Source organism: Aythya fuligula, chromosome 12, assembly GCF_009819795.1.
Source record: "Aythya fuligula isolate bAytFul2 chromosome 12, bAytFul2.pri, whole genome shotgun sequence".
Classification (NCBI taxonomy): domain Eukaryota; kingdom Metazoa; phylum Chordata; class Aves; order Anseriformes; family Anatidae; genus Aythya; species Aythya fuligula.
Window position 1 is genome coordinate 18894357 of NC_045570.1, and position 26831 is coordinate 18921187.

The following is a 26831-nucleotide window of genomic DNA, read 5'->3' on the forward strand; positions in this document are numbered from 1 at the left end:
CCATCCAAACCGTCCCCCTCTCCTCCTTTCCTTTTACGTCCTTTTACGACAGCTCGGCGGACCCGGCGGCGGGGCGCGCTTGGCGGCGGCGGCGCGCTTGGCGGCGGAGGAGGCCGCCCCGTCAGGATGAGGCTGAGCACGCAGGCCTACTGCAAGATGGTGCTGCACGGCGCCAAGTACCCGCACTGCGCCGTCAACGGGCTGCTCGTGGCCGAGAGGCCGCCCCCCGCCGCCTCCCGGCCCGCCAGGGAGCAGGCCGCCGGCCCGGCCCTCTTCGTCGACTGCGTGCCCCTCTTTCACGGCACCCTGGCGCTGGCGCCTATGCTGGAGGTGGCCCTCAGCCTGGTAGGGAGGGGTTAAAGGGGGGATTATGGAGGGTTTAAGGGGGGTTATGGGGGTTTTCAGGGCCTGGTTGGGCTGCTGGGGTGGGTAGGGGGGTGTAAAAAGGGGTCATGAGCCAGGTACGGGGGTTTTGGGGGGTTAAAGGGGGGGTTGGGAGGGTTAAAAGGGGGTTTCAGGCACTGGTTGGGCTGCTGAGGGGGTCGGGGGGTGTAGGAGGGGGTCATTAGCCTGGTATGGGGGGGGTTGGGGGAGGTAAAGGGAGGGTTATGGGGGGGTTTCAGGCCCTGGTTGGGTTGCTGAGGGGGTAGGGGGGCGTAGGAGGGGGTCATTAGCCTGGTACGGGGGTTTTTGGGGGGGCTAAGGGGGGTTTTAGGCACTTGTTGGGGTGCTGGGGGGATGATGTAGGGGGTGGGGGGGCGCAGGAAGGGGCCCTCAGCCTGGTATGGGGGGATTGGGGGTGGTTAAAGGGACGTAAAGGAGTATTTCAGGCCCTGGTTGGGCTGCTGAGGGGGTAGGGGGTGTAGGAGGGGGGCATCAGCCCCTGGTTTGGCTGCTGGGGGTCTAAGGGGGTTATTAGAGAGGGTAGGAGGAAGTAGGAGGAGGGCCCTAGCTCCTGGCTGGGCTGCTGGGGGGGGGTAAGAGGGTTGTTAAGGGGTACAGGGGTGTAGGAGGGGGTCCTTAGCTGCTGGCTGGGGTGCTGGGAGAGTAGGGGGGGGCTAAACCTTTAACTGGAGTGCTGAGGGGGAAAGGGGAGCTGCTGGGGGGGTCCTCAGCCCCTGTTTGGGCTGTTGGGAGGGGTAGGGGGGTGCAGAGGGGGGGGTAGGAGGGTGTAGGGGGGTTCTCAGCCCCTGGATGGGTCACTTACGGCCGGCCGGGTGGCAGCGGGATTTGGCTGAGGTTCCCCGGGGTGTTTTGGGAAATAAACCCTGCCACCTGCACCCGCTGGGCTTACAGCTGAGGTCATGGCGGGACCAGAGAAACGGCGCTGCTGTGTCAGTGCTCCTTGGTTTGGGTGGAAAAAGGCAAAGATGGGGAACGCCGCGACACTGCCCACGTTCATTAGGACCTGCTGAGACAGGTTGGAGCCCGCAGGCGCGTTTGATGCCTCTTAGGATGCCTGGAAGCATTTGAGAAGATCCCGAGGCCTTTTACCTCCTCATCTCTGACCTGAATTATCCCAGAACACCACAAGGGACCAAAATTCTCTGTATTTCATCAGAAAATAACGCAGCGGAGCACAGTGTTTGCTTCCAAACTGACCCGTGGCACCTCCTGAAGGCTGCGAGCTGCGCTTCGGCAGCGAGGGGTCCGTAAGGGCAGCCTCAGACGCAGGAGCTTTTATTTTTATCCTCCCCAAGTCACTTAGGGAGCTCAGAACTGAAGCATAGGGGTTTTTTTAAGACCATTTTCAATAGGCAGCAAAAACTAAGACTATTTTTTTATTTTTAAAGCAATTGTTTCTTTATTAGTGTTGTTATTTCTTCATCATTATTATTGCTTTATGCTAGTGTCTGGGCTTTTGGCCTTAATGCCAAGCTTTCACCCCACTACCAATTAAAATCAGAGTCCAAAAGCCTCTGAATGGCTTTGTAACTGAAACAGCAGTTGGCCCGCAGCTTTAGCAGGGCTACGTAGTTTTTTTTTTACCACGTAAATCCATGTCATCCCTCGTAGAAGGGGGATTATTTACGTGGCTTTTGTGTTTCTGCAGCCTAATGCTGTAATTATTCCTCAAGCTGCGATTGATTTCACTTGCAGGATGCCACGGATGCATTTTTGGATCCATTTTGATGCAGCCCTTGAGGTTTTTCTGATGCCCGCTCTCTAGGGACAGCCCAGGAAAGTTCCAGCTGCCTTCTCCCTTCTTGTTGCTGTGCTGGGTTATCAGGAATCCCCTCGTGTCCCTGTTCCCAAAGCACAGCCACGTCTGGGACGGGGCAGAGAAGCACAGCAGCAGCTCCTTTATCAAGCCCTGATCTGGTGGCCGAGCTGGGGCGTGTTTTTAGCAGGGCGTTGGGTTTGGGCTGGAAGGTTTTAAAGCATGCAAATCCTCCCCCGGGCTTTGGTGGTTAATTGCCGCTGCAGGCGACCTCTCAGAGAAACACTTGGGTTGCAAAAGCCTTTTTGCACCAGAGGGAGTTGAAAAACTGGTAAAAGCCGTGACCTTTTTCTGCCCATGACCTTTTTTCTGCCCACGGGTTTACCTCTCGCTTGGAGCTTTGTTTGCTCATTAGGTAAATGACGCTCACGCTGTGCCCCCAAGCGCTGCAAAACATCCACAAAGAGGTGGGACCTGGGCTCCTCTCCCAGGCTCAGTCCTGTCGCTCAGATTTGGGCTAGGATAAACGGAGCAAAAGAGCAAGAAATGGGTTAATTTTATGTCATTCCCCAAAGGTTCAGCTTCATTTCTCTGCCCAGGTACATCGAGCTGTCTGCGTGCACACGGAGATGTCTTTGCCAGTTGCTCCCAATAGGGGATTTCCTTATTTCTGTGGGTTTTTTTTCTTTTTTTTCTTTCCCAGGCTTAACTGTTCCCATTCCTTTTCCAGATTGACTCGTGGTGCAAGGAGAACAGCTACGTGATCGCTGGCTACTACCAGGCGAACGAGCGCGTGAAAGACGCCAGGTGTGTTGGGGCCACGTTCCCTCCTGCTCGCTCTCTTGCGCCGCGCTTTGTGCTCTGCCAAGGGCCATCACGGGCAGAAAACCTGCGTGCTGCTCTGCCCTGCCAGCTGTGTCCCTCTTGTCCTCGTGGTGCCGGTGTAACTGCGGCTGTCAGGGCAATAGCCGGCGTCTGCTGGCGCTGTGAATATCTCGTGAACCCAAACAACTCCCCGTATCTTTTTGGAAGGTCTTAGGAGTGACCTAATTCTTACTAAACTGCTGAACCGTCTCTGGTTTCGGTTGTGGTTGTTGTTCTGAATCACTTTCTGACACGGTAGAGGTGCAGTCTTGAAATGGAAGAGGGTGTCAGTCAAGCAGAGATCCTCTTCACGTACTATTCTCCCTGGGAATAGTCTCTTTTTTCTTTTCTTTTTTTTTTTTTTCCTCCTCCTTTTCTCCCTTCCCCCCCTGCTAGCTAACTCAAATCACCAAACAAACAGCTGTGTTTATTATAAACTTCGTGTGGAGCTGCAGTCTAGTTCTAGATGCGTGTGTCAGATATTTGCCCCTCTATCAGACAAATCCAGTATCAGGACTCATGAGAGCGCGTCATATTGCATTTAAAATAACTCTGAACAACTTGTTTAAAGCATTCTGCTCCGTTCCAGCTACTTTGCTGATGCCTATCTTGGAGCCTCAAGTATATTTTTTAACTAGCACTTGGGATTGCTTGGGTATCTGGCAGGGATGCCGACGTTGCCCTTTCCTTACAAGGGAAGTGCAGATCTGCTGGTGACGTTTTTGAAGGAGAAGAGGCAGTTTGTTCCCTTCGGGGTTTGAAGGACTGTCGTGGGCTTGTTTCTTTTAAAGCCAGACTTCATTTGTTGAAGATAACTCTGGCACCACGTAGAGATTGCCATCTTTGAAACAGTAAAGGCTTTTCTTTAGAAGATTATCCAGTTCCGTAGAGAAGCTGGCCAGTGAGGGAATTCAAACACAGGCTCAGATGAAGTTTCTTTTTGAAATGCCTGTCGGGGCGCAGGAGGCTGTGGTTCTCGGGCTGGTGGAAGGAGGTGGGAGGTCACAAAATCTGCACGCAGCCTGCAGCGAGCACTTTGCTGCTCAGAAATACATTGCCTCAGCATAGCTGAGCTTCGGGTCACATGCAAGAGAGGAGCTGAGGCTTTCTTGGCCATCTGCCTTCAATCAAGTGGAGCATCAGCTCGATACCTTGTTCCTGTTTAGAAGCGTGCCCTGTAATTCTCACAGCTCCTCGAGCACGTTTCCTGCTGCTGCAGGCTGAGGCGGCACGGTTCAAATAACTCAATCCCCTTTACCTTCCGCTGCAGTCCGAACCAGGTGGCTGAAAAGGTGGCCTCCAGAATCGCAGAGGGCTTTAACGACACGGCGCTCATCATGGTAAAGTGCTCTCTTTTCCTCTCTGTATTGTTGACATTGGGGCTGTGGTGCTGGGCTAACCACTTACGTGCAGCTCTGAGTGTCCTGTAGCGAAGTAACCACTTTGCTCTGTCCCCAATTTGGGGAAGAGGTACAGTGACTTGTGGCCCGTGTAGTTCTCAGTAAGTGGCTGTGGCTAGCTCGCTGTCACCTCAAAGGAAGTGGAGACCTTCTCTGATTATGGGGTTTGAGCACAGTTAGCGTGTTCCCTATTTAGGACCCCTTCCAGTGACTTAAATCCTTGTCTTTCATGAAACAAATTGAGCACTGTGTCCTTGCCAAAGAGTGTTGGTGGCTTAAACCTAGAGAATCTGCCACATATGAAAGCAGACCGGTGCACGAATCAGTTTAAGGTGTCCTGTTTGTCAAACCTTGCTTTCAATTTCATCTCTTTACTCGGGGAGGCTAACGAGAGTGTTTTCCTGCCGCACGCCAGGTTGATAACACCAAGTTCACGATGGAGTGCGTAGAACCGGCCATCCACGTGTACGAGCTCCATGAGAACAAGTGGAGGTGCAAAGACCCACACGTGTGAGTAAACGGCAGCGTTTGTTTGTGTTGAGGTGGGGAGGAGAAGGGCTTTGTGCTTTGAGGCCTGCGTTGTAGTGAGAGGGAGGGAGAAAAAGGGGTGAGGAGAGGGAGGGAGGGAGGGAGGGAGGGAGAGAGCAGCCAGCTGCTGAGGCCAGGCAGCCGTGTGCCTCCTAGCCACGACTGCGTTGCAGAGAATGTGCTTTATCCTCCCAAACGGAGGAGATGGTGGGGGTTTTCTTGGTGATCATTATTAATTCCCGGTTGTTTTGCCATCCTAGCGATTTCTGCGAAGATTGGAACGAAGCCCAGAGGATCGCTGCGTCGCTCTTGGACAGCAAGTCCTACGAAACACTTGTAGATTTTGATAATCACCTGGATGACATCCGGAATGACTGGACAAATCCGGAGATCAACAAAGCCGTCCTCCACCTGTGTTAGAGGGATTCCTACTGACTAACTTACGGGCGTTCCCACTATGTACTGAAGACATAAAAATGATATTTTTGAATGTAAATAGAGTAATATTCAGTACCTTGTGTGGAAAGCTGGCTGATTAAAAGAGTGGCGCGGCGCGTTGCCAAGGGTGTCGTGTCCGTAAGCTGTTGAATCCTTTTCCTGAGATTCCTTAGAAGAGCTGCACGCCGTCAGGTACAGCTGCCCCTGTGGATGCCTTCCCCGGTGTAGTGAATGTTGCTGTTCCTTCAAAACCAGAACTACTTCTGCTTATCCCCCGGTGTTCATATTAAAAGTTTTGACTAAGCTTTTGTACTCCTTAGAGAGAATGATTTTTAAAAGATTTCTGAGAATAACTTTCAAAAGATGGGTGTTGTCCTCAGATGGGGTATTTTGAGGTCAAATACATAAACAAAATCTAAGGTCAACTGTTTTGTTTTGGTTTTTTCGTGGCTTGGAAATGGCATTGTATCAGTACAGCAAGTGCAAACTGCTGAAGATGACTTTTTCCATGCACCTGTCACCTGGTTTGCAGTGGTTTTGTATGGCACAGCCACAGAAAATGTGTTAAAACTGCATTTTCAAATGCTACAAAGATTTTCCTGCTGTCCTGAGGCATACAACCGCAGTTACTGACTGAGAACATTAAACACAAAGTAAAATCAGATGTTTGCATAATGCTTTAAAAAAAAATAATGGAATAATGATTTTGAATGGGAGTACTAAAACAGTTTGAGACTACAAAAAAAGAGCACGAAATATGATCGTATTATGGATTTTTTTTTGTCTATTTTTAAACAGCTCTAATTTTCATCTGGTTCATGTGGTATTCATTCAAGTAAGCCTAAATTTGAAGGTGAATATCCAAGTACGTCTGAGTACGCTGTGTCGAGGACTCTAGATTGCACTTAGCCCAGCTTTTGCCTTTCTAACTTCCATTTATTTCTAAGAATAAGCGTAGTTGTCAATGAGGAAGCTTTGTAGCTCTGTTTCCTCTTAGGTTATTTTTATTATATGTACTATTTTTTATCAGGTACGCCACAGGCACTGTACCTTACCTCTGCCTGCTTTTCACTGCATTTCTGTAACAACTTAACAATGAATTTAATATTTATCCTCCAAATCCATTAAGACATTTAACACTTCTTACCACCAGCTGCTTGCAATGGAAGGAAACAGTCACCAGCTGGTGGTGGAGATTCTAGATTCTCTAGATTTTTCTTTCTTCCTAAAAATATTTTTACAATGAAGATCCCAAGGTCCAAGTCCTATTTTGGAAGTGGTGAGGGGGAGAGAAATGTCCAAGGGGGAGATAAAGGTTTGGCCCGAGCAGTTTTGTTTGTCTTCCTACTCCGCTAAGGTGTGCTGGGCATTACCAGAGGCGTTGGCACGCAGTCAGCAGCCTCTGAAGCATGAGTCAGATGCGCTCGCAGGAAAGGAAAATGTTTTCACTTGCTGCATGAAAACACAAATCGAGCTCACAAGCGGCGAGAGGAGCGCGTTTTGGTGTGTCTCACAACACATCCAAGGCTGTATTTCAAATATCAACATCTTTATATCCTGGAAACTGCTTCAGCAGTGTGGTGTTTGGAGCAAACTGCAAACTGTTGCAGGAAGAGGGCTCGTGCTTTGTGCCAACACCTCGGCAGCTGTCGCAGGGCCAGGTGTTAGCCAAGCCCTGCGAGGCGCTTAGCCCAGGCCGGTGACTCCTGAGCCACAAATGCATTCCTCAGCCTGTAACCAGACGTGGAAACCGTGCCTGTGGCTAACAATTGGGACGCCTCGCTGGGAGGGAGGCAGATTTTAACGCTTTGTCTCCATCTTCTTGCTTTTAAATGGGACCCCGCGAGCCCTTTGCCACCAGCCAAGGCCCAGGCGAGCTTTAAGCACGAAGGACGAGCGCTGCGGCGCTCAGATCTTATCTCACCTGTCCTGTTTGCGTTGAAGGCTGGACAAAAAGCAATAATTTCATAAAGGCGAGGCACCTGGAGTCCCAGAGGCTCCCGTGCAAAAAAAAGAGGAAGCCAACGGGGTTTTTTTTCTCTTCCTGCTGCTGTACAGACCCTGCCCGCAGGCACAAACGCTGGCTGGCAGATCAGCTGCCCCTTCAGAGGAACTCAAGGTAACTCCTTTTAAATCTTCTGGGGGAAGAAAGCTTGGGGAAAGGTGTCCTGGAGTCACCTTTTTGTTTGGTTAGCAGCTAGCAACATGCAGAGGTGTCAACTTTTTTTTTTTTCCTTCCCTGATTAACTCAGATTTGGGGATTTAGAGTTTACCTGCCCGGGCAGCCGACCCCCAGCTCTTTACCTCATTCATGGGACCTAAAGCAATCGAAAAGACATCACATCCAGTGTGGTTTTTTCTACTCTAAACCCCGATATTTCAGAAGTGTCTGAAAATAGCAGCGCAGAGTGCTTGGGTTTCTGCGTGGGGGGATGTTGGTTGTGCTTTGCTGGACCCACACGGTGCCCACCTTGAATCCTTCGGTCACAAGGGGGAGAAGGGAGAGGCTGGACGCTTCCAGCATTTGGATGCCGGGTCAAAAACCACGCAGAGACCAGCTCCAGACACCCAGAAGGGAACAGCCAGAGAGCCTGGGGGCCTGGCGGTGCTATTTGCACCCAGAAATGAGAAATTTCACTCAGAAATGAGAGCGTTTCAGAGCTGCTAGGAAAAACAGCAGGTTTCTGGGGGTAGATCTGCAGCCGGAGCGCTTTCTGCTCCTCCAGTTTGTGCAGAGGACGGATGGGGATGTGGTGTCTGCCTCATCAGCAGGTTTGGGGATGCTCAAAAGCGAATTATCTGCTCCTGGTGCAGTATCCATGTTGTATTCTCTGAGCTTGTTGGTTTTTTTTATACACAAGGATTTTTTTCTTAATTCAGCGGGCGAAACAGTGCCAGCGGAGCTGCTCCTGGGATGCTTCCCAGCTTAAAACCAGCAGATCCCAGCCACGTGCAGCCTGTCCTGGGGCTGAAAAGGGCTGGAGCATGCGAGCAGCTCAGCTGGCAGGACCGCAACCTCCTCGCCTGGAGCAGATGTCCGCGGGCACGGCAGCTCCGTGCGTGCTGCCCCCCGAATTTCTTCGGAGAGGTGCCCGCTGCCCCCCAAATTCCTCCTCCAAGTGGCAGGGATGCAGGAAGCAGCCTCAGCTCTCACTTTTCTTCCTGGCTGCGGGCCTAATCGCTGCACTCTGCTGCTGCTCCTGGTGCAAACGCCCGGAGATGCCGGGCCGAGGAGGCATTACCCAGGCGGAAAGAGCGCGGGGCTGCTAATGGAGGAGCCCAGGAGCCGCCCGGCCTCGCGGCTGGCTGCAGCTCGGGAGATGTCCTCGGGGGAAAAAGGCGCTCAGCCTGCTGCTGCCGAGCTGCACTTTGGGTTTCTGCTTCCATTCAGCCCCCAGAGCAGAGCCGAGCATCCTCAAAATCCCCGTGTGCTCCTCTAGGAGCCCTGCACTCGCCCTTCCTGGAGCCGGCAGCGATCCCGCCGTGCCAAGCCGAGGGCTCCATCGATTTTTATTGCTTTTTTTTTTTTTTTTTGCTCCTGGTTTTAGACTGTGTTTTCGCCCAGCCTTCTCCGAGAGCGCGCCCTGCCTGCCTCTCTGCTTTGGTTTTGGCTCGGGGCTGCGTCCTCGGGGAGGCCGGGGGCAGGCTGCTGGCCGCGGGCTGGGGTTTTCCACAGCAGCACCGCGCAGGAGGCGAAATTCCTCCTCGTGGGGCTGGGCAGCCAGGGCTCCAAATCCGCCCTCACCTGCAGGTTTCTTGGCAGAGGGCTTGGGTGTAGCTGCGGGGAGAAGAACAGGGCACGCTGCCCCTAAAACCCTAAATTTGGGTGGGCTGGGGGTGACGGGGAGCTCCCCGAACGCCCCCGAGCTGCATCACGGCAGCGCTTTAGGCGGAGGGAGCGGTGCCAGGCTGGAGAAACAACGCAGCCCTTCCTAGAAATGCACTCTGGAGCTTAAGAGAGAGAGGGACCTAATTGAAAAAAAAAAAAAAAAACCAACAACCAACAAACATATAGAGGTTGTACGAGGGGATAAAAGGGAAAGCTGGGCTGAGATTAACCTGCAGCCCGGCGAGCAGCAGGCAGGGCTCCGAGGCAGTTCCCAGCCCAGGCCTCCGAGCTGCCCGCTGGGTCCCTGCTCGCCCTGGATGTGCTCGTGGCCGGGGAGCCCAGCACCCCCTGGCTTTGTGCTCAAGGTAGGTGCTCGCCTCCCCGCTCGCCTCCCGCTCGCTCCTGGGGGCCGCTGCCGTGCCCCCTTGGGGGCCGTGTGCTGTTCGATCTGCTGGGGCTGCTCCCATTTCCCCAAGCCTTCCTCTTCAGCTGCTTCTCCTCTCCTCCTCCTCCTCCCTTCCCACACCTCGCGTCTCGTTTGCCTGCCCTGGGTCTCCAGGAGACCCCAGCGAGGCCCCAGACCCTTTTCTTTCCCCACGAAGCAGCCAGCTCCTCGCTGACCCCATCCCCTTCCCATTTCCCTGCCCCGTGGCACCACCGAGGAGCCCCCGGGATGGCTGTGGGGCTTTCCCCTCCGTGCCAAGGGGTCCCTGCCCCATGCCCAGCCCCGGGAGCTCGCCCACGGGTGCCATCACCTTCCAGCCTCATGGGGAGGAGGGGAAGGGACGCAGGATGCTGTGCTGGGTGTCAGGCATCGCCACGCCAGCTGGAGACATGCAGCAGCCCGCAGAGCTAACCACAGCTAGCGCAGCCTGCTGTTATTTCTGGCCGTCGCTTTCGGTTGCTCTCTTGGTGCAGTTTTAGCTCCAAACGGAGTTAAAACTGCTCCGGGCTGGGCTAAATCCAGAGCTCCTGGGTTTGGGGCTGTTTGTTCTCGCCCAGCAGCACAAGCAGGTGGTTGCAGAGGGGCAGCAAGGTTGATAACAGGGGGGGGGTTGCTGCACCAGCCCCATTTGTGTGCTGAAACCGGAGCTGGGGTGGGCGGCATCCTGGTGAGGATGGGATCCCGGTGAGGATGGGATCCCTGAGGGATGCTGAGCCTGGAGAGGGAGGTGGAAAGCTGGAGCCTGCAGGGCCCTGCCCTCTGGCTCTTCATCTCTGCAGCTGAACGGGCTGGAAAATTTCTAAACCGGTTTGTTTGTCCTTTTTTTTTTTTTTTTTTTTTTTTTTCTGGGGTAAAACCGAGCCGCGGATTGCAAAGGTCTCAGCCTCCGCGCCCAGCGCTGCAGGGCCCGCCCGAGCCCTTGAGGTGGGAGCCCTGCAGCAGCTGAGGAAATCGGCCCCGTGTGCGTCTGTTTGGTGTCAAACGAGCAGCAGAAAGTGGGGCAGAGCCGCTCGCTTCCCCTCTCCGCTCTCCTGGGTGCGCATCGGTGAGAGCGAAAGCCCAGGAGGGCTCAGCGTGGGGAGCCGGGGACGGGATTCCCCTCACACCCTGGGTGTGAAAGGCTCCTTTCTCTCCAAAGGGGCTGCCTGGGGCCGCGTGTGGCTTCGGAGGAGGCGGATATGCAAAAGCCTGGGGCTGCTTTTAATGCAGGCGAGGGCGGCGAGGAGGCGTTCAGGGCGCTCGCCCCGGCGTCCTCGCAGCGGGGCGGGAGCTGGAGCCGTCACCAGAAGCCCTCTGCCTGCCCCCGCTGCCAGGCTGGGTTTTGGGGTGGGCAGCTGGGACCCTACAAGAAGCTCCTGCTGCTCCTCGCCAGCTCCTATCCCGGCCCTGCCACGATGCGGATTTCCCAGGGAAGGGATTTTGCCGAGGGTAATTGTAAAAGCGGTGCCCGACAGCTCAGAAATTTCAGTCTCTGTCCTTTTTTTTTGCACCCTCACACCTTGCTTCTGCATCCCATGCGGGGGCTGTCCCCGTTCCCTCCAGCTGCGGGATTTTCCCACCTGAATTTTCCTCAGAGCTTTGGGGGTGCTGCAGGAACCCCGCGGTGGCACCGAGGCCTTTGGTGGGGTCGGGATCCTGCGCTCCCTCGCCCCGCGGCGCTCAGCACCGTGCAGCATCCCCACCCCCAGCCCCAGGCACACACTCTGCAGCTGGGCATCCCTCGATTTCTTGCACGTGGGCTCAAGCTTTCCCTAAAAACACCCCAATCCCCATCCCAGTCCTGCTCACACCTCTCCAAAACCCTCTCGGTGCGTGCGCGCGGCGAACCGGGGGTCACCCCCGGCGGGCAGGACACCGCGTGGGGCTCCGTGCTCCTTCTCCTCCCACCCCAAAAAGTTCCTCCCGAAACTCGGCGGCCGAGATTGAGTCAGCCAGCGGCCGTGACATCAGCTCGTGGTTTCTCCGCCGAGCGCCCGGGCTTCCTGTTGTGCCCCGGCAGCTCGCCGCGCTCAAACCTTTCTCTTTATTTACGTTTCCACGCGAAGCACCTCGGCGCAGAGGGTGCCCACGTTCCTCCCGCTCCTTCCTCCCGCTCCTTCCTCCTCCTCGAGGGCGTCTCCAGCCCCGGTTCCCCCCTTCAGCGTTTTTCCTGCAGCCCTCGCCTCTCTCTTTTCGCAGCCGGGGCCGGCAGCGGGGCCGGAGAGCCGTGCGCCGCGGCGAGGCCCCGCCAAGAGGATGAGAACATGGGGCTCAAGTTGTCCTGCCTCAAAGGTGGGTCCGGGAGGGTCCCCTGAGCGCGGGGAGGGCTGGGGAGGCCGTGCACGAAGGAGCTTTGCTGACTCCTAAAGGACAAAGCACGGGGCTTGGGCTCCGAGCTGGTGATGCTGCAGCTCGTGCAAAGGGACACCGGGGTTTTTTTTCCAGCCCTGGAGGATTTGGGGCATGGTCCTGAGCTCGCTGTCGTTTTCCTGGGCTTGGGGTTTGCTCAGTGGGAAGGATGCTCGGGGTTGGGGTGCTCGGGGGCAGCGCCCAGCACGGGGCAGCTCGCCAAACTTCACTTTTTTTTTTTTTTTGCACCAAACTTCACTTTTCTCAGCTCTGGCTCGGAGAGGGGGATGTGGGACTCCCGGTGCCGCTCGGCAGAGGCTGGGATGTGGTTTTGGGGACCTGTGGCACGGCCCAGGGGGGCTGCAGGGACGAGCAGGGGGTGGTGGCCACCTCCTGACCCCATGGCACCAGCACCCGTGGGGGCGCATCCCCTGCCTGGTCCGGGGTGGCACCAAGGGAGATTTGGGAAGCAGTGGCCCCGTTGTCACAGCGGGGCTCCAAGGGTGTCCCCGGTGATGCGTCACCTCAAAATGAGCCCTCAGAGCCCTGGAGGAGAGGGGACACATCACCCACGGGGTCCCTGTCCATGGGGTCTCCATCCACGGGGTCCCCATCCTGGGGTCCCCATCCTTGGGTCCCCATCCCTCAAAAACCCTCAAAAAAACCCACCTTTTTCCCCCAAAACCCTCCAAACCAGTTGAATTTTAAAGAGCTGCCTCCACTTTCTGTTTTCTGCCCATTTAGCCCACCCCAAAGCAGGACGAAGCCTCAGCACCCGTGTGCCCCCTCCCCATTTTGGGGCCGCCAGGCAGCCTGCTGCAGGGGACCCCAGAGACCCCCCCCCTAACCTTAGGGTGGCTGCAGAGAGGGGCTGGGGGTCCCCAAAACACCCCAAAACGGGGTCAAAACCATGGGGGCGCAGCCCCAAAACACCCCCTCGCTCCCCAAACCAGCCTCAGCTCCAACAGGCAGGCTCGGAGCCCGCAATAAAATCCCCCCCCCTCCCTCCATCCCCTCCCCGGCTCCCTTACATAAGGCAGGGCTTTATCCTTAATTAAAAAGAGATTAAAAATATCGGTGGCTTGTCCCCGCCGGGCGTTTTCCTGCTTCAGAGAGGAGTTAAAACCTGGCTGCCGGGCGCAGGGCTGGGGCTTTGCTCATGATTAAAAAAAAAAAAAAATCAGATTAAAGCGATCTGCATCCAGCGGGGCGGGTGGGCAAATGGGGAAATGGGGCGCGGGGATTCTCCGGTGGCTCGTATAGGGTTGAGCCAATGATGCTGTCCCCTCCCCTAGGCTTGAAGACGTGCGTGAGCAGCGGGAACGGCGCCGGGGGGGTCCCGGCAGCGGGTGACAAACACCTGCACGTCCCCTCCATCATCGTCACGCCGCCCACGCCCACGGGGGCCACGCTGTCCCGGGACACCCGGAGAGCCACCGGGGGGACGTCGCCACCCTGCAGCCGGCGCTGAGCACTCAGGGGGGCACCGGAGACCCCAGAATCACCCCGGGGACGACGCTTTTTGGGGAGCAGCTTGGCCAAGAAGCCCCCTTCGCCCCCTCCCCGAGAGGCTGGTGTGCGAAAGCAGATGGAAATTTAATTTTTTAATGCCAGCAGCAGATGGCAAAAGGCGCCCGAGTGTGTTTGCGGCATGGCACAGCCGTTCATAAAGCGTCCCGAGGAGCCGCGGTGTGCGCTGGTGGCACCGAGGGGACCGCGCCACGGCGGGGGCATCCCCGGGATGGGGTGGGGAGAGGTGGGGGGGATGGGGGTGTGTGGGTGTGGGGGGTGGGGGTGGGGGGTGGGTGGGTGGGTGGAGGGATGGAAGGATGAAGGAATGGGTGGGTGGGTGGATTGTTGGGTAGATGGATGGGTGGGTAGGTGGATGGATGGGTGGATGGATGGATGGATGGAGGGGTGGGTGGATGGAGGGGTGGGTGGGTGGGTGGGTGGATGGATAAGTGGGTAGATGGATGAGTGGTTGGGTGGTTGGGTGGGTAGGTGGGTAGATGGATGGATGGATGGGTGGAGGGATGGGTGGGAGGATGGGTGGATTGTTGGGTAGGTGGATGGGTGGATGGGTGGATGGATGGATGGATGGACAGACGGACGGATGGGTGGATGGGTGGGTGGGTATGCAAGTGGGTGGATGGATGGGTAGGTGGGTGGGTGGGAGGAAGGAAGGAAAGAAGGAAGGAAGGAAGGATGGATGGATGGATGGATGGATGGATGGATGGATGGATGGGTGGGTGGGTGGGTGGGTGGGTGGGTGCATTAGTGGATGGGTGGATGGGTGGCTGGATGGGTAGATGGTGGGGTGGGTGGGTGGGTGGACAAGTTGGTGGATGGGTGAGTGGATAGATGGGTGGATGGGTGGGTGGGTGGATGGATGGGTAGGAGGGTGGGTGGGTGGGTGATTGAATGGGAGCATGGGTGGGTGACTGGGTGGGTAGATGGATGGGTGGGTGGGTGGACGGGTGGATGGATTATGGATGGACAGATGGAGGGATGGATGAATGGGTGGACGGATAGATAGATGGAGGGATGGACAGAGGGATGGATGGATGGATGGATGGATGGATGGATTGGATGGATGCACAGACAGACGGACAGACGGATGGACGGACGGATCCCCATGCAGCAGCAGGGAGGCAGACCCCTGTACACCAGGCAGCGCCTGCCCGTGTGCAGCCTCCCGGGGACACAGGGGCAGGGCTGGGGGCGGACGGGGGGCCCCACAACGGGGTCCTGGGGGGGGCCCGGGGGGTCCCGGGGGTCCCTGTGTGGCGCTGCCCGCCCCGGCCGCCAGGGGGCAGCAGTGAGCAGCAGGGAGTGCGGCGCACTGCGCATGCGCAGCACCGGGAAGAGGGAGTCTGTCCCCACGGCGCCCTGGCAACAAGTGCTGAGCGCTGATTGGTCAATGCTCCCCCGCGGAGGCGTTCGGATTGGTCCCGCGGCTAGCGGCGCGCATCTCCCCACCCCCCCGCGCGGCAGCCAATGGGAAGGCAAGGGCAAGACAGGGAACCAATCAGAGAGCTTCGAGCCGCGCCGCGTCCCGCCCCCAAGCGGAGACCGCGAAAAAGCGGCCGGCGGCGGGAAGCGGGAGAGGTGGGCGGGGCTTGGAGGCCGTGCAGCCAATGGGTAGGGCGGGAGCGTGGCGGGCCGAGAGCCGGTTCTGGTTCCGGTTCCGGTTCCGGTTCCGTCGCCATGGAGCCGGCTGAGGCGGAGTTCCTGGCCGAGCAGGAGCTGGTGACCATCGTGCCCAGCTTCAGCATGGACCGCGTGCACCTCATCGGGGTGCGGGGCCGGGGGCACAAACGGGGGGCCTGGGGGGAGAAACGGGGGGTTTGGGGTGAGAAATGGGGGGTTTGGGGTCAAGGGAAGGCCGCGTCCGGGGACAGGGGTTGGGGGTCGGGAGGGGTGGAGCTGAGGGGGGCTGGGGGCAGGGATTGGGGGGTTGGGGGCAGGAAGAGGGGGTTTAGGGGCAGGATTCGGGGATATGGGGTCAGGGATGGGGGTTTTGGGGTCAGGGATGGGGAGTTTGGGGTCAGGGATGGGGATTTTGGGGTCAGGGATGGGGGATTTAGAGCCAGGGGAAAGGTGTTTTGGGGGACAGGGGTTGGGGGATCAGGGGGACAGAGCTGAGGGGGCTTGGGGGCGGAATCGGGGGATTTGGGGTCAGAAATGGGAGTTTGGGGGCCAGGGGTGGGGATTTGGGGCCAAGGTGATTGGCGGGACGGGGCTTGGAGGATGTGGGGTCATGGATGGGGGGTTTGGGTTCAGGGGATGGGGGGTTTTGGGGGTCAAGGTTGGGGAATTTGGGGCCAGGATCAGGGATTTTGGGGTCAGGGCTAGGGGATTTGAGTTTGGGGCTGAGGGGATTTGGGGTCAGGGGCTGGGGGGGGGGTTGGGGTCGGGGGATGGGGTATTTGGGGTCAGGGTCGGGGCATTTGAGACCAGGGGCTGGGGGGTGGAGGTGTGGGGGGACTGAAGGGTCGGAGGAAGGGGCTGGGAGGGGGTGCGGGGAGCAGGAGGTGGAAATTGAGGCACTGCCCGGCTCAGGCTTCTCCAAATCCCCTAAAAACTCCCCAGAAGCAGCTGAGGCCAGGCGAGCAGAGCGCTGCAGTGCCCAAGCCCTTTCCCTCATCATATTTCCCTCTCCGATTCCTCTTGCAGGGGGACCTGGGCCCTTTCAATCCCGGGCTGCCGGTGGAGGTGCCGGTGTGGCTGGCCATCAACCTGAAGCAGAGGCAGAAATGCCGCCTGGTGCCCCCGGAGTGGATGGATGTGGGTGAGCTTCAGCGGGGGCGAGGGCAACACAAAAACCCGTGGGCATCCGCTGCTAATGTGGAGCTGAATTCACCAGACACGAGTTAACGCTGAGAGAAGGATCTGATTTCCCTCCTCTGATTTATTTTCGCAAAAAAACAAAATCTTCCTGGGCAGATCAGGCACAGCTTGCCCTGGCACAGCAGCTGCCAGCCCCCGGGACGGGCCTTAGGGCTTTTTCCTTCACCCGGGAACCTTTTTTCTCCCTTCACACTCTCTGCATTTACCCGAGTTCAGCTCGCGGGCTCGGTTCTGCGAAACCAACCTGCCTTTTTGCCCTTTTTTCTCCTCCTGACCGCTCCTGGCTGCCTTGCAGAAAAACTGGAGGAAATGCGGGACCAGGAACGCAAAGAGGACACCTTCACCCCCATGCCCAGCCCCTACTACATGGAGCTGACGAAGCTGCTGTTAAACTAGTAAGCGGGGGGACATTTTGGGGTGCGTGCTCGCCCGGACAATTTCTCAGGGTTTTGTTGGCAGCAGCCTGCTCTTCTCCTTTTTTTTTTTTTCCCCCCAGCGCCTCCGACAACATCCCCAAGGCCGACGAGATCCGCACGCTGGTGAAGGACACGTGGGACACGCGCATGGCCAAGCTGCGCCTGTCCGCCGACAGCTTCGTCCGGCAGCAGGAGGCTCACGCCAAGGTTTGGAGGCAGTCAGGGGCTCGGCAGCTCTGCTTGCAGCTCCCCGAGGGGTGGGAAGAGAAATCCTGCAGGTTCTGCGCTTCTCCTGCTCGAGGGGGGCAGCCGGGTTGTCCTTTGGGGTGGCACCGAGGGAAAACAAGAACTGTGGAGCTGCTGGAAGGGTTCCTCATCTCCCACGTCATCAGGGCCTCAAATTTTGTGGCTTTTTCTCTCTTTCCAGCTGGATAACCTGACCCTGATGGAGATCAACACCATCGGGACGTTCCTCACCCAAGCCCTGGACCACATGTACAAGCTGCGCACCAACCTGCAGCCCGCCCACAGCTCCCAGTCGCAGGATTTCTGAGGCACCCGCCCTCAAACCTTCCCCCGGAGGGGAGGAAATTCGGAGCCTGCCAGGGATCTACTCTCTGCTCGGCTGCTCTCTGGCGGCAGGCAGAGCTCTCTGCCCTGCCCGGCGTGGCTGTGCTTCGGAGAGGGAACTTCTGAGGGCAGCACAGGCCACGCGCCGGCTTGGGAGAGAGGAATTTCGAGGCGGTGCTTTGCTGAGAATCCGCTCAGAGCCATGAGAAGAGGAGCCAGAGGCGTGTGCGCCGGGGAGATCAGCAACCTCCGGCTGCTCCCTGTGCAGGAGGACAAAAGGAAAGGGTTTTCCCTCTCCCACCCGGGCTGTTTTGTACTAGATCTCATTTTTTTATTTGTGGCTGAAACTAAAAATAAAGAACCGAGCGGCCGCTGAGCGAGCCGCGCTGAATTTCTCCCGGCGTTTTGTTCCACCTGGGGGTCAAACGGTGCTGGGGGGGGGCAAACAACGTGGGCTGAGCTTGGCTGGGAGCAGGGCAGCTTCCCCCAGCTGCTGGGGCAGGAAGAATCCTTTGCCATCGTTGAAGCTTTTATTTCCCTCGATGTTTCCAGCAATTCCAGCCATGTGTTGATAAATAGCTAACCACTACATTCAATAAATGATATATTCCGTAACAATTAATCCAAACAGGTACAGATAGAACAGGTTTAGTGCTTTTTTATTTCTTTTTCCCCATTATTTTCTTGTTTTCTGTCACCTCTCTGCCTTTCCTGCCCTCTCCTGGCTCTGCCTGTTACCACTCCAGTGATTTCCACGCGGGGTGGGGACAAAGAGACAGGACCCGGGGGGAATCCTCCTGAGAAGCTGCGAGCACCGGCTCAAAAACTTGATTTTGGGCTGCTGAGGGGGGGAAATCTCAGCGTGGGAGCTGCGAGGGAGAAATTTAACCCATGATTTTTCCATCCCCAACCTCTTTTTCCCAGCCTGGCACTCGGGGAAGGGGAAGGTGAGCGTCTCGCTGAGTCCAAACTCACCACGGAGCCCGGAGCGGGCAGGGGCCAGGCCAGAGAGGCTGGTGCTGCAGCAGGGATTTAGAGCTCAGACCAATTTCTGTCACGAGGGCGTTTTGCTCTTTAATCTCAGTTTTTTTGGTGAAACCAAAGGGAAAAAGGGGGGTTTAACGCTTCCTTTGCGAGCGCAATGAGGGGCTGGGAAGCAGGAGGCAGAGGTCACCTTTCCCCGCAGAGGCGAGCCCGTCTCGTGGCAAAATTAAAACAAATAAATAATTTCTTCCTATTTTTATTCCAGAAACGAGCTTCCCGAGGTGTGTGCTGCTGGGCAGAGCGACTGCAGGCGGCGCCGAGCGGTGTCAGGACCCCGGCAGGGCTGTGGTGACCCCGCAGCAGGGGTGAGGAAGGGCTGGAGTTGGGTTTTCCTCTGCTTGGGGAGCACCCCAAGGAGCCAGGAGTGCGCCCAGCTTCGGGGTGCGTCCCCATTTCCCCTGCCCAAACGCCTTCCCTCTGCTCTGTCTGATTGTTTCGGGATTTTGGGGGATTTGGGGGGATTTTGGGGCTGTGCCCGCCGCAGTAGGATTGGGTCCCCCCTCCCTGTGCTGCCCCTTTCTAACCCTGTGCAGCCCCCACTGGTTTTAGGATTGGGGCACTGGGACTAGTCCCACCCCATGCAGCACTGCAGCTGCCCCAGCGCTTGGAGGGACCCAAAAAAAACCCAGAAACCAAAGGGAAGAGGGAAAAAATAAATCAGAATTGGAAGGATGGGGAAGGGGGGGGGGGCTGCGGTGTGACAGCACCTGCCCCTGTGGGAAAGGGATTTGTTTTTTCTTCAATTCTTTCTTTTTTTCTCAATTTCTTTTCTAGCTTTTCTGCCCTGACCAGCAGCAGTGCTAAAAGCAAAAAAAAAAAAAAAAAAAAAAAGAGGGAAAAAGGGCTGGGAGGAAAGGGGGGAAACCAAGGCCAAAATAAAAAAATAAAAAAAAAAGCAGAAACGTTTAAAAAAAAAAAAAAAAGGCAAGCTTTTTATAACAACAATTAAAGCAATCAAAACATACAAAACTTTGTCTTTCTTTAATATATATACACAGTACAAGGCTGAAGCACCTTTTTTTTTCTTTTTTTTTGACTCGAATTGCAGGAAAAAAAAGACCCCCACAACCCCAAACCCCCCCGCCTGCCGCAGAGGAAGAAGAAGGTGCCTCCAGGAGTTCACGGACTTTATTTGAGAGCCAAGTGCATTTTCCAGGGGGAAACCCCACGGTAAGGGGGGGGCTGGGGACACGTTTTGGGGTCTATGGGGGCGACACCCCCCCCGCCACCGGCCCCGCGGGGCTCCTCCGGCTTTTAGTGTTGTCGGCGGAGTTTTTATAATCGGATTTTTTAGTTAAAAAAACAAAAAAATGAGCTATATAAAGTGTTGGGGGTGCGGGGGGGTCGCCCCCAAGGACGGGGCCGGGGTGAGCGCCCGGCTCCCGCCTTCCTTTTTGCTTCATGCATGGCACATTCTCCGTTTTTAATTCCTTTTTTTTTCGTGTGTGTGTGTTGTTTTTGTTTGTGTTTTTTTTTTTTTAATTATTTTATTATTTTTTAGCTTCAAACCTCCCAGTGAAAAATATTAAATATTCCAGGTAATAAAATAGATTATTATTTCTAGACTATGTGTTCTGGCCCAGCCCGGGGAGCGTCACCTGGGGTACCCCTTGAAATAACCCCGAGACCACTGCAGGGCGGGCAAGGCAAGGCACTTCCGCAGGTGATCCAGCTCCGCCTGCAGCCGCTCGCGCTCCGAGGCCAGCTTCTGCTTTTGGGAACGCAGCTCCTGCGGGGGAACAGTGGGGTCAGGGGGGTTGTGGGGTGGGGACGGGGGTTGTGGCGGGGAGAGGGGTTGGGTTGGCTGCGCCGTGCGGTGAGGGGTGGGGGTACCAAAGGGGGATGGGGGTAACGAAGGGGGTTAGGGGCACCAAAAGGGGGTTAGGGGCACCAAAAGGGGGTTAGGGGCACCAAAAGGGAACGGGGGCATGGCAGGAGGATGGGGGCACCAAAGGGGGATGGGGAACTGCAGGAATATGGGGGCACCAAAGGGGGATGGGGGCACCAAAGGGGGATGGGGAACTGCAGAACGGGGTATTGCAGGTGGATGGGGGCACCAAAGGGGGATGCGGGCACCAAAGGGGGATGGGGGCACCAAAAGGGAACAGGGGCATGGCAGGAGGATGGGGACAACAAAGGGGGATGGGGAACTGGAGGAATATGGGGGCACCAAAGCAGTATGGGGTCCTGTAGGAAGATGGGGGCTCTGCAGGAGGATGGGGGCACCAAAGGGGGATGGGGAACTGCAGAATGGGGCATTGCAGGTGTATGGGGACACCGCAGGAGGATGGGGCAGGAGGAGGGGCGCCCCGACAGGAGGACAGGGCCCCCCCCCCCACTTTTGGGGTGCCCCCCACTCACCGCCATGCTGTGCGAGAGCTGCTCGGCCGTCAGGCTCAGGCTGTAGTGCTGCGCCTCCAGCCGCCGGCACTGCGTCTGCAGCACTTGGCGCTCCAGGTTTTGCTCTGCAAGGCACGGGGAACGGGCTGAGCGCCCCAAAACCCAGCCCCATGCCTGCACCCGCGTCCTCCCAGGGAGGACACTGCCCCCTCCAGCCCCCAAACCAGCTCGTTTCTCCCTAACCCAGCTGCAGGGCAAGGGAACGAGGAAGCCACGAAGCCAGGATGGGCTCCGCGGGTCCGTGCGTGGCCACGCGTCCCCATAACCCCCATCCCCACCCCACAAAGCAGCAAAATCCCACCGTACCTTCTATATGTTCCTGGTAAGCCTCAAAAATTGCCTCGATCCCTCGCCACTTGGGCCTGGGGCACTCCTCCTCCTCCTCTTCTTCCTCTTCTTCCTCCTCCTCCTCCTCCTCCTCCTCGGAGGCCGGCTGCGGGGCGAGCCGTGCCCCCTCGGCCGTGCCGTTGTGCGGGGCCAGGCGGCTGGAAGCCTGCAGCTCGGGGATGTTGTAGTGGATGGAGGCGTCCAGCTTGTGGTTCTGCTCCGCCGTCAGCGCCGCCGTCCCCCCTGCGGGCACCGAGCGTCAGCCCCCTGCCCTCCAGCCCCCCCTCCACCTGCCTCGCTGCTGGAATTTGTGGGGTCGGTGGCAAAGGGGACGTGATTTCCCAACCCTTTTACCCTCCCCTATAACCGCAGGAGCCGTGCCAGCCCGGGATAATTCCCCGGGATGCTCCGGGAGCGGGGTCACGGGCGGGTTGCCCCGCAAGGATGCGCCCTGGGTGGTGCCAACCCTTTGGGGAGGTTTATAGGTTCATGGGGGGGGGGTCTCCTGCCCGTTCCTTGCACCCCCCCCGCACCTTTGTGCTTCTGCAGCGCCTTCTGGGTGGACTGCAGCACCGACTCGTGGAACTGGTGGGCGAACTCCTCGGCGATGAAGGGCTCCCAGGGCTTGCTCTTGCCGTTCACGCTGTGGGACAGCGGCACCGGGATGTCCTTGGGCAGGGGGCCCCGCACGTAGCCGAGGATGCTCAGCGCCTTCTTCCCGGGGTGCCCGTCGCTCAGCCGGGGGGGTTTCTCGCCCCCCAAAGCCGCGGGTTCCTTAACCCTGGCGAGCTCGGGGGCTCGCAGCTGCTCCAAGCGCCCCGGCTCCGCCGCCTTCTCGGCGACGCCCGCGGCTTTCTCCGGGTCCAGCAGCAGCGGCTGCAGCGGCGGCTCTGCGGGAGGAAGAGGAGGGTGAGAACCCCGTGCCCTGCATCCCCCGTGTCCCGCAGGGACGCTCCCAAATGGCCCCGAGGAAAGGGGCAAAGAGGCTCACCGGCAACGGGGCCGCTGGGGCTGTCCCGCGGCGAGCTCTTCACCACCACGCCGCCCGGCGCCGGCTTCTGCTTCATGGCCTGCAGCATCTCCACCAGCTTCTCCTTGTCTGCCCCGTGGGAAGCTGAGGTTTTAGCGGAGCCTCTGCTCAGCGGGGCAAGCTCCCGGCCCCCCGCGGGGCGAGGCGGCACCCCGAAAACGGGAGGAGAGGGGCTCCCGACCCCAGCGGGGCGCGGGGAGCGGGCGGTACCTTTCCTCTTGTCGGCGCTGATGTGCGTGAGGTTGAAGATGGTGAGGAAGCGTTTCTTCTCCTCGAAGTTGGGGCTGTTGTTCATCTCGTCGGGGCTGTAGCGGGTGGAGAGGGGCAGGCGCGGGGAGGGGGTGCGGCGCTTGTTCTGCACGGTGGGGGGCGAGGGGCTCCGCTCCCGCAGCATCCGCCGCCGCTTGCGCCGCTTCTGGCTCAGCAACTCCTCCTTCTGCTGCTGCGTGGTGAGGCCGAAGAGCTGCAGGAACTCCAGCTTCTGGGGCGCCAGGGGACAGCGGAGCGGGGTTACCTCCAGACTGGCACAGCACCGTCCCCGTCCCGGTCCCCGTCCCTATCCACACCTCCGTTTTCACCCCCATCCCATCCCTGTCCCCATCTTCATCTTCAATCCCATCCCCATCTTAATCCCATCCCCATCCCATCCCATCTCCATCCCAATCCCCATCCCCATCCTAATCCCATCCCCATCCCCATCCCATCCCATCCCAATCCCAATCCCGTACCTCGGAGGACGTGTCCAGCTTCAGCGGGGGCTGCTCGGCCACGCAGCGGAGATGTGCCCGCACCTCCTCCTCGTCGCTGTCGTCGCAGGAGTCGTCCAGGTCGTAGTAATAACCTGGGGAGGGGGGCAGAGGCTGGTGTCAGCCCTGGGGGGACACGCAGGGACCCCAAGAAGCTCCCCCATCCCCACCGGAGGGGTCACAGCAACGCCTGCCCCACAGCGAGCTCCGTCACCTCCTCCCCGCTCGCCCGGCCCTATTAATATTTAAAGCAGCTGATTAGCCTCGGTTCATCATTTATTAATTGGCCGTGTCTCCAGAGGAGGATTTACCCAGCCGCTCTGATTTGGGCTCCCAGGAGGGGTCACACCGCGTGCCCCCGGGTTGGCCACCGGGCTGGGCTGCCGGCAACCCCGGGGGACCCCCGGGCACCCCCAGGGGGGGTCCCAGAGCTCTGCGAGCCCCCAGTTCACCTTTTTCACGGGCCTCCCTCCGCCGGCGCTCCTCCAGGTCGAGCTTGCTGACCAGCCTGCGGTGCTGCTGCACGAACTCGTCGTAGATGTACATGGGGTCCTGGGCGCGGGGCGGGGGGGCTCTGTAGGGCGAGCTGGGCTTGGCGGCCTCGCCGAAGGGGGCGGCCGGGGCTAACGGGGGTCTCTGCTGGCTGAGGATGCTCTGCGTGGATTTCTCCAGCTCGGCCAGGAAGGGGGCGTGGGCGAAGCCCCCGTGCTCGGGGGCGCCGGGCTCCCGTGGCGGGGGGTATTTCTCCAGCGCCTCCCTTTTCCTCGCCCCGTCCTCCAGCTTTTCGGGGCAGAAAACCCGCTCCACCTTCACCAGCGGGATGCCCTGGCGGCTGGGCTCGAAGGGGGCCGGGTGGCCGTGGAGGGCGTGGGGCTCGGGGAGGCGCCGGGGAGGGTCCGGGGGGCTTTCCATCAGGGAGACGGGGTTCCAGAGGGACGTGGTGATGGGGTGGTGCTGGGGTTTGGGGGAGATGAGCGGCGGTGGGCCGCCGAAGTGCTGCCCCGGCTCCCGGACGCTCGGCTCGTGGCGGCTTGGTCCTGACCTGCGGGGAGAGGAGAGGGGTGGAGAGGTGAGGAGAGGGGTGGACACCCCGGAAAAACCATCCCTAACCCCCCAGGAAGGAGCAGACCAACAGGAGGAACATTTCATGCACCAGAGCTGGGCGCTTAACGCTTTTCCTCTCGAGCGCCCCGGCCCCTTGCGCATCACAGCAGCAGCCGCGGCACAGCTCCACCGAGCCCCGGCACGAGGCACCCTGACCAAAAGCAGCCTGGCCAAAATCGGTCCCTGTCCCTCCTCACCGGGCTGTTTGGATGGGTTGTGGGGGCACCGGCAGGCCCTGGAGGGGCTGTGCGGGGTGCTGGTTTGGGGACAGGATGGAAATAGCAATGGGGATGGGGATGGGGCCGCCTGTCCCCGCGTGCTGCCGTGCTCAGGGTGACCTTGCTCTCTCCTCCCCGCTCCGGAGAGGGCCGGGCGGCTGCAGCAGGCACTTGCCATTCTGCAGCCCCTCAATCCGCTCCTTGTTATACTCGATTAGCCGCGCTAATCCCCTTGATACCCAAAAATAACAATGGCAGCCAGCAGCAGAGCCGCCCGCGGGAGCCTGCGGTGCCGGAGCGCGCGGCGACCGAGCGAGAAAACCCGCAGCGAGCCGGGAGGGGTGGGACGGGAGGAGAAACAGGGGGTGCCCCCCTCGCATCGGCACGCTGCGGGGGAGCAGCTTGGGGGGCGAGGGCTGTGCTCGAGGGCGAGCTGCAATCAGCGGTGCCGCCGCCTCGGCAGCACCTGGCCGCTCGCCGCTGGCCCCCGGCCACCTCCCGGGCTCGCCGCCTGCCGCCGCGCAGATGTCGGGCACCGGCGATGGCCGGAGCTGCCAGCGCAGCCGGCACGGCTGGCACCGCGCGGCGGGGACCTGCTGGCAGCGGGGAAAAAGGAATTGTTTCTGCTCGCCCGGCGGCTGGGAGAGAGGTGGGGTCTCGGCGAGCTAACGGGGAGCCCGAGCCAGCTCCTGGGGGGCGCGCGGTGTGAGGAGAGGAAGCAGGAAGGGGAAAACCCCCGCTGGATGTTGAACGGGAGCAGGGATTGCAGAAAAGGGCGAGCTGCGTCCTCGGAGAGGGTGGAAATGAATTTGGAGACGCCGCCCTGCGCGGGGCTTACAGCAGGGGCCCTACCTGGGGTTCTCCGGGCGGTGCTCGGGCTCGGGCTGGCTCGGGGTGCGCCCCATGTCGAGGTGCTGCTCCAGCACCTGCTGCCGAAATTCGGAGACCTGGGACTGGCGGTCCTCCTTCTCCTGGCGCAGGCGGCGCTGCCTCGCCAGCCACTTCTCCTCCTCGTTGGTGCGGTGGATGAGCAGCGCCGTGGCCGCGCTGCTGCCGGGCAGGGGGAACACGTTGTGGTTGGGGATGAGGCTGGGCACGGGGTGGTGCGAGGCCGGCGGCGGGTGCAGCGGGTGCTGGATGGGCTTCGGCGTGGGCAGCACCGAGTCCTTCAGTTTCTCTGGGGGGGGCACAAACGGGAACCGGGTGTCAGGAGGGCGCACGCCAAACCCCGCCTGGCTTTTTGGGGAGCAGCCCCACAGGTACGAGGTATCGGGAGCTGCGGGGGGCTGCCCACCCGCTGCCAGCCCAGCTGCTTGGCGTGCCGGGGTGAAGTCAGGCGGCACAAACCCCGCGGCGCCTCTCCAACAGCCCCCGCGCTCCGCAGCGGCCCCGCTGAGCGCGCCGCGGCAGCTGGGCTGCTGGCACGGCGAGCTGGCAGCCGGCACAGCCAGCCCGCAGCCCGAGCTGGCCCCCGCCACTCAAGACGGTCCCCGACCCCCTCGGCTTTGCCATCTGGAGAAGGGAAAAAGGGACGAGGGGCCGGCCCCGCCGCCACCCGCGGGGTTGTTACCTGCTCTGCCCGGCGCCAGCGGCTCCGCCGCCTTGCCCCGCTCCTCGGCCGGGTGTCCCCGCAGCCCGTGCAGCTCGGCCATGGGCAGGAAGGGCCCCTCCATGGCTTTCACCATGCTCAGCTCCTTCTCGCGGGCGCGCTCCCTCTGCCTCTCCAGCTCCCGCTCCCGCTCCTTCTCGCGCTCCCTCTCCAGCTCCTTCTCGCGCTCCCGCTCCCGTTCGCGCTCCTTCTCCCGCTCCCGGTCGGCTTCCCGCTCCCTCTCCTTCTCCCTCTCCCTCTCGCGCTCCCGCTCCCTCTGCCGCAGCTCCTCGTCCATTTGCAGCCTGCAAAATACAACAAAAAAAAAAACACCCCCAGCCCCACGCGGGTGCCCGTTAGCATCCCCGGAGGGGGCGGGGGGTTCCCGTGCCGTCCCCGCCGCGGTGGCCGCCCCCGTGGCCGCTCACCTCTCGGCGGCGAGGCTGGAGATGCGCTCCGACTGCAGCGCCGAGAGCGAGGAGTGCGACAGCTCGGCGGGGTACCGCACGCCCGAGAGGTGCAGGTGCATGGCCGAGGGGTGCAGGGGGGGCAGCGAGCCCGGCGCCGGCAGCGGGTAGAAGGGGGAGCGCAGCGCCGACAGGCAGTACGAGTCGTCCATCCTGTGGGGAGAAATAGGGGGAAAAGGGGTGCTGAGCGGGGTGCAGAAACCCCCCAAAATGGCCATAAAGGGGAGAAATTCCATCCTGGAGGGTTGGAACTCGTGGCACGGGGGCTTTATGGCACGTGAGGGGCACGGAGAGGGGGTCCGAGCCCTTTGGACACCGGTGCTCGTCCTTTTCGCCCCGGTTAGGATGGGATGAGATGCCCACCTGAAGGCAGGGTGCGGGAAGGGGTGGTGGGTCAGGTAGCTGGGGTGGTAGTAGGCGGCCGCCGTGGCCGGGTCGAGGCCGAGGGGAGGCAGGGAGGACATGCGGAGCTCCTCGGCGGTGTGGTAGGGCCGAAAACTGCGCAGGTAGTCCTCGGTGACGGCGCTGGGGGGCACCACGTGGTGGACGGGGCGCTGCAGGCTGCCGGGGAGAAAAAA

General features: G+C 59.5%; 3 protein-coding genes and 1 long non-coding RNA gene across 5 annotated transcripts in view; 3 read left to right on the plus strand and 1 right to left on the minus strand.

Moving 5' to 3' along the window:
- Positions 1–107: 107 nt before the first annotated feature.
- Positions 108–6053, plus strand: EMC8 (ER membrane protein complex subunit 8). The gene is made up of 5 exons (XM_032195972.1): positions 108–345; positions 2892–2968; positions 4296–4365; positions 4841–4935; positions 5214–6053. Exons 1-5 carry the CDS (start codon positions 127–129, stop codon positions 5371–5373), a joined length of 621 nt encoding a protein of 206 aa, XP_032051863.1. The 5' UTR covers positions 108–126; the 3' UTR covers positions 5374–6053.
- A 3066-nt stretch (positions 6054–9119) lies between these two features.
- LOC116493970 lies at positions 9120–13676 on the plus strand. Its single transcript, XR_004253817.1, has 3 exons — positions 9120–9585; positions 11844–11936; positions 13289–13676. It is a non-coding gene; the product is annotated as an uncharacterized LOC116493970 (long non-coding RNA).
- Positions 13677–15192: 1516 nt separating this feature from the next.
- On the plus strand, positions 15193–17724 carry GINS2 (GINS complex subunit 2). Its single transcript, XM_032195630.1, has 5 exons — positions 15193–15290; positions 16170–16284; positions 16639–16738; positions 16840–16966; positions 17187–17724. The coding sequence occupies exons 1-5, from the start codon at positions 15201–15203 to the stop codon at positions 17310–17312; spliced, it is 558 nt and encodes a 185-aa protein (XP_032051521.1). The 5' UTR covers positions 15193–15200; the 3' UTR covers positions 17313–17724.
- Positions 17725–19887: 2163 nt separating this feature from the next.
- GSE1 (Gse1 coiled-coil protein) overlaps positions 19888–26831 on the minus strand; it is a 92617-nt gene continuing 85673 nt past the window's right edge. For both annotated transcript variants that reach the window (XM_032195961.1, XM_032195962.1), the window contains 12 exons: positions 26617–26814; positions 26215–26406; positions 25769–26091; positions 25051–25375; positions 23329–23918; positions 22859–22971; positions 22341–22611; positions 22092–22199; positions 21634–21990; positions 21080–21343; positions 20735–20838; positions 19888–20102 (listed from right to left, as the gene is read on the minus strand). In XM_032195961.1, the coding sequence (XP_032051852.1) occupies positions 19968–20102; positions 20735–20838; positions 21080–21343; positions 21634–21990; positions 22092–22199; positions 22341–22611; positions 22859–22971; positions 23329–23918; positions 25051–25375; positions 25769–26091; positions 26215–26406; positions 26617–26814 (2980 nt within the window). In that variant the 3' untranslated portion in view covers positions 19888–19967. The remainder of the gene's footprint in view (positions 20103–20734; positions 20839–21079; positions 21344–21633; positions 21991–22091; positions 22200–22340; positions 22612–22858; positions 22972–23328; positions 23919–25050; positions 25376–25768; positions 26092–26214; positions 26407–26616; positions 26815–26831) is intronic.

What these genes read in the sequence shown, in the direction of transcription:
- EMC8 (XM_032195972.1), top strand. Translation starts at nt 127, where the DNA reads ATGAGGCTGAGCACGCAGGCCTACTGCAAGATGGTGCTGCACGGCGCC. An exon ending in TGGAGGTGGCCCTCAGCCTG is followed by an intron (nt 346 to 2,891) that starts GTAGGGAGGGGT and finishes TTCCTTTTCCAG; the next exon opens with ATTGACTCGTGGTGCAAGGA. An exon ending in ACGACACGGCGCTCATCATG is followed by an intron (nt 4,366 to 4,840) that starts GTAAAGTGCTCT and finishes GCCGCACGCCAG; the next exon opens with GTTGATAACACCAAGTTCAC.
- GINS2 (XM_032195630.1), top strand. Translation starts at nt 15,201, where the DNA reads ATGGAGCCGGCTGAGGCGGAGTTCCTGGCCGAGCAGGAGCTGGTGACC. An exon ending in ACCGCGTGCACCTCATCGGG is followed by an intron (nt 15,291 to 16,169) that starts GTGCGGGGCCGG and finishes TTCCTCTTGCAG; the next exon opens with GGGGACCTGGGCCCTTTCAA. An exon ending in ACGAAGCTGCTGTTAAACTA is followed by an intron (nt 16,739 to 16,839) that starts GTAAGCGGGGGG and finishes TTTTCCCCCCAG; the next exon opens with CGCCTCCGACAACATCCCCA.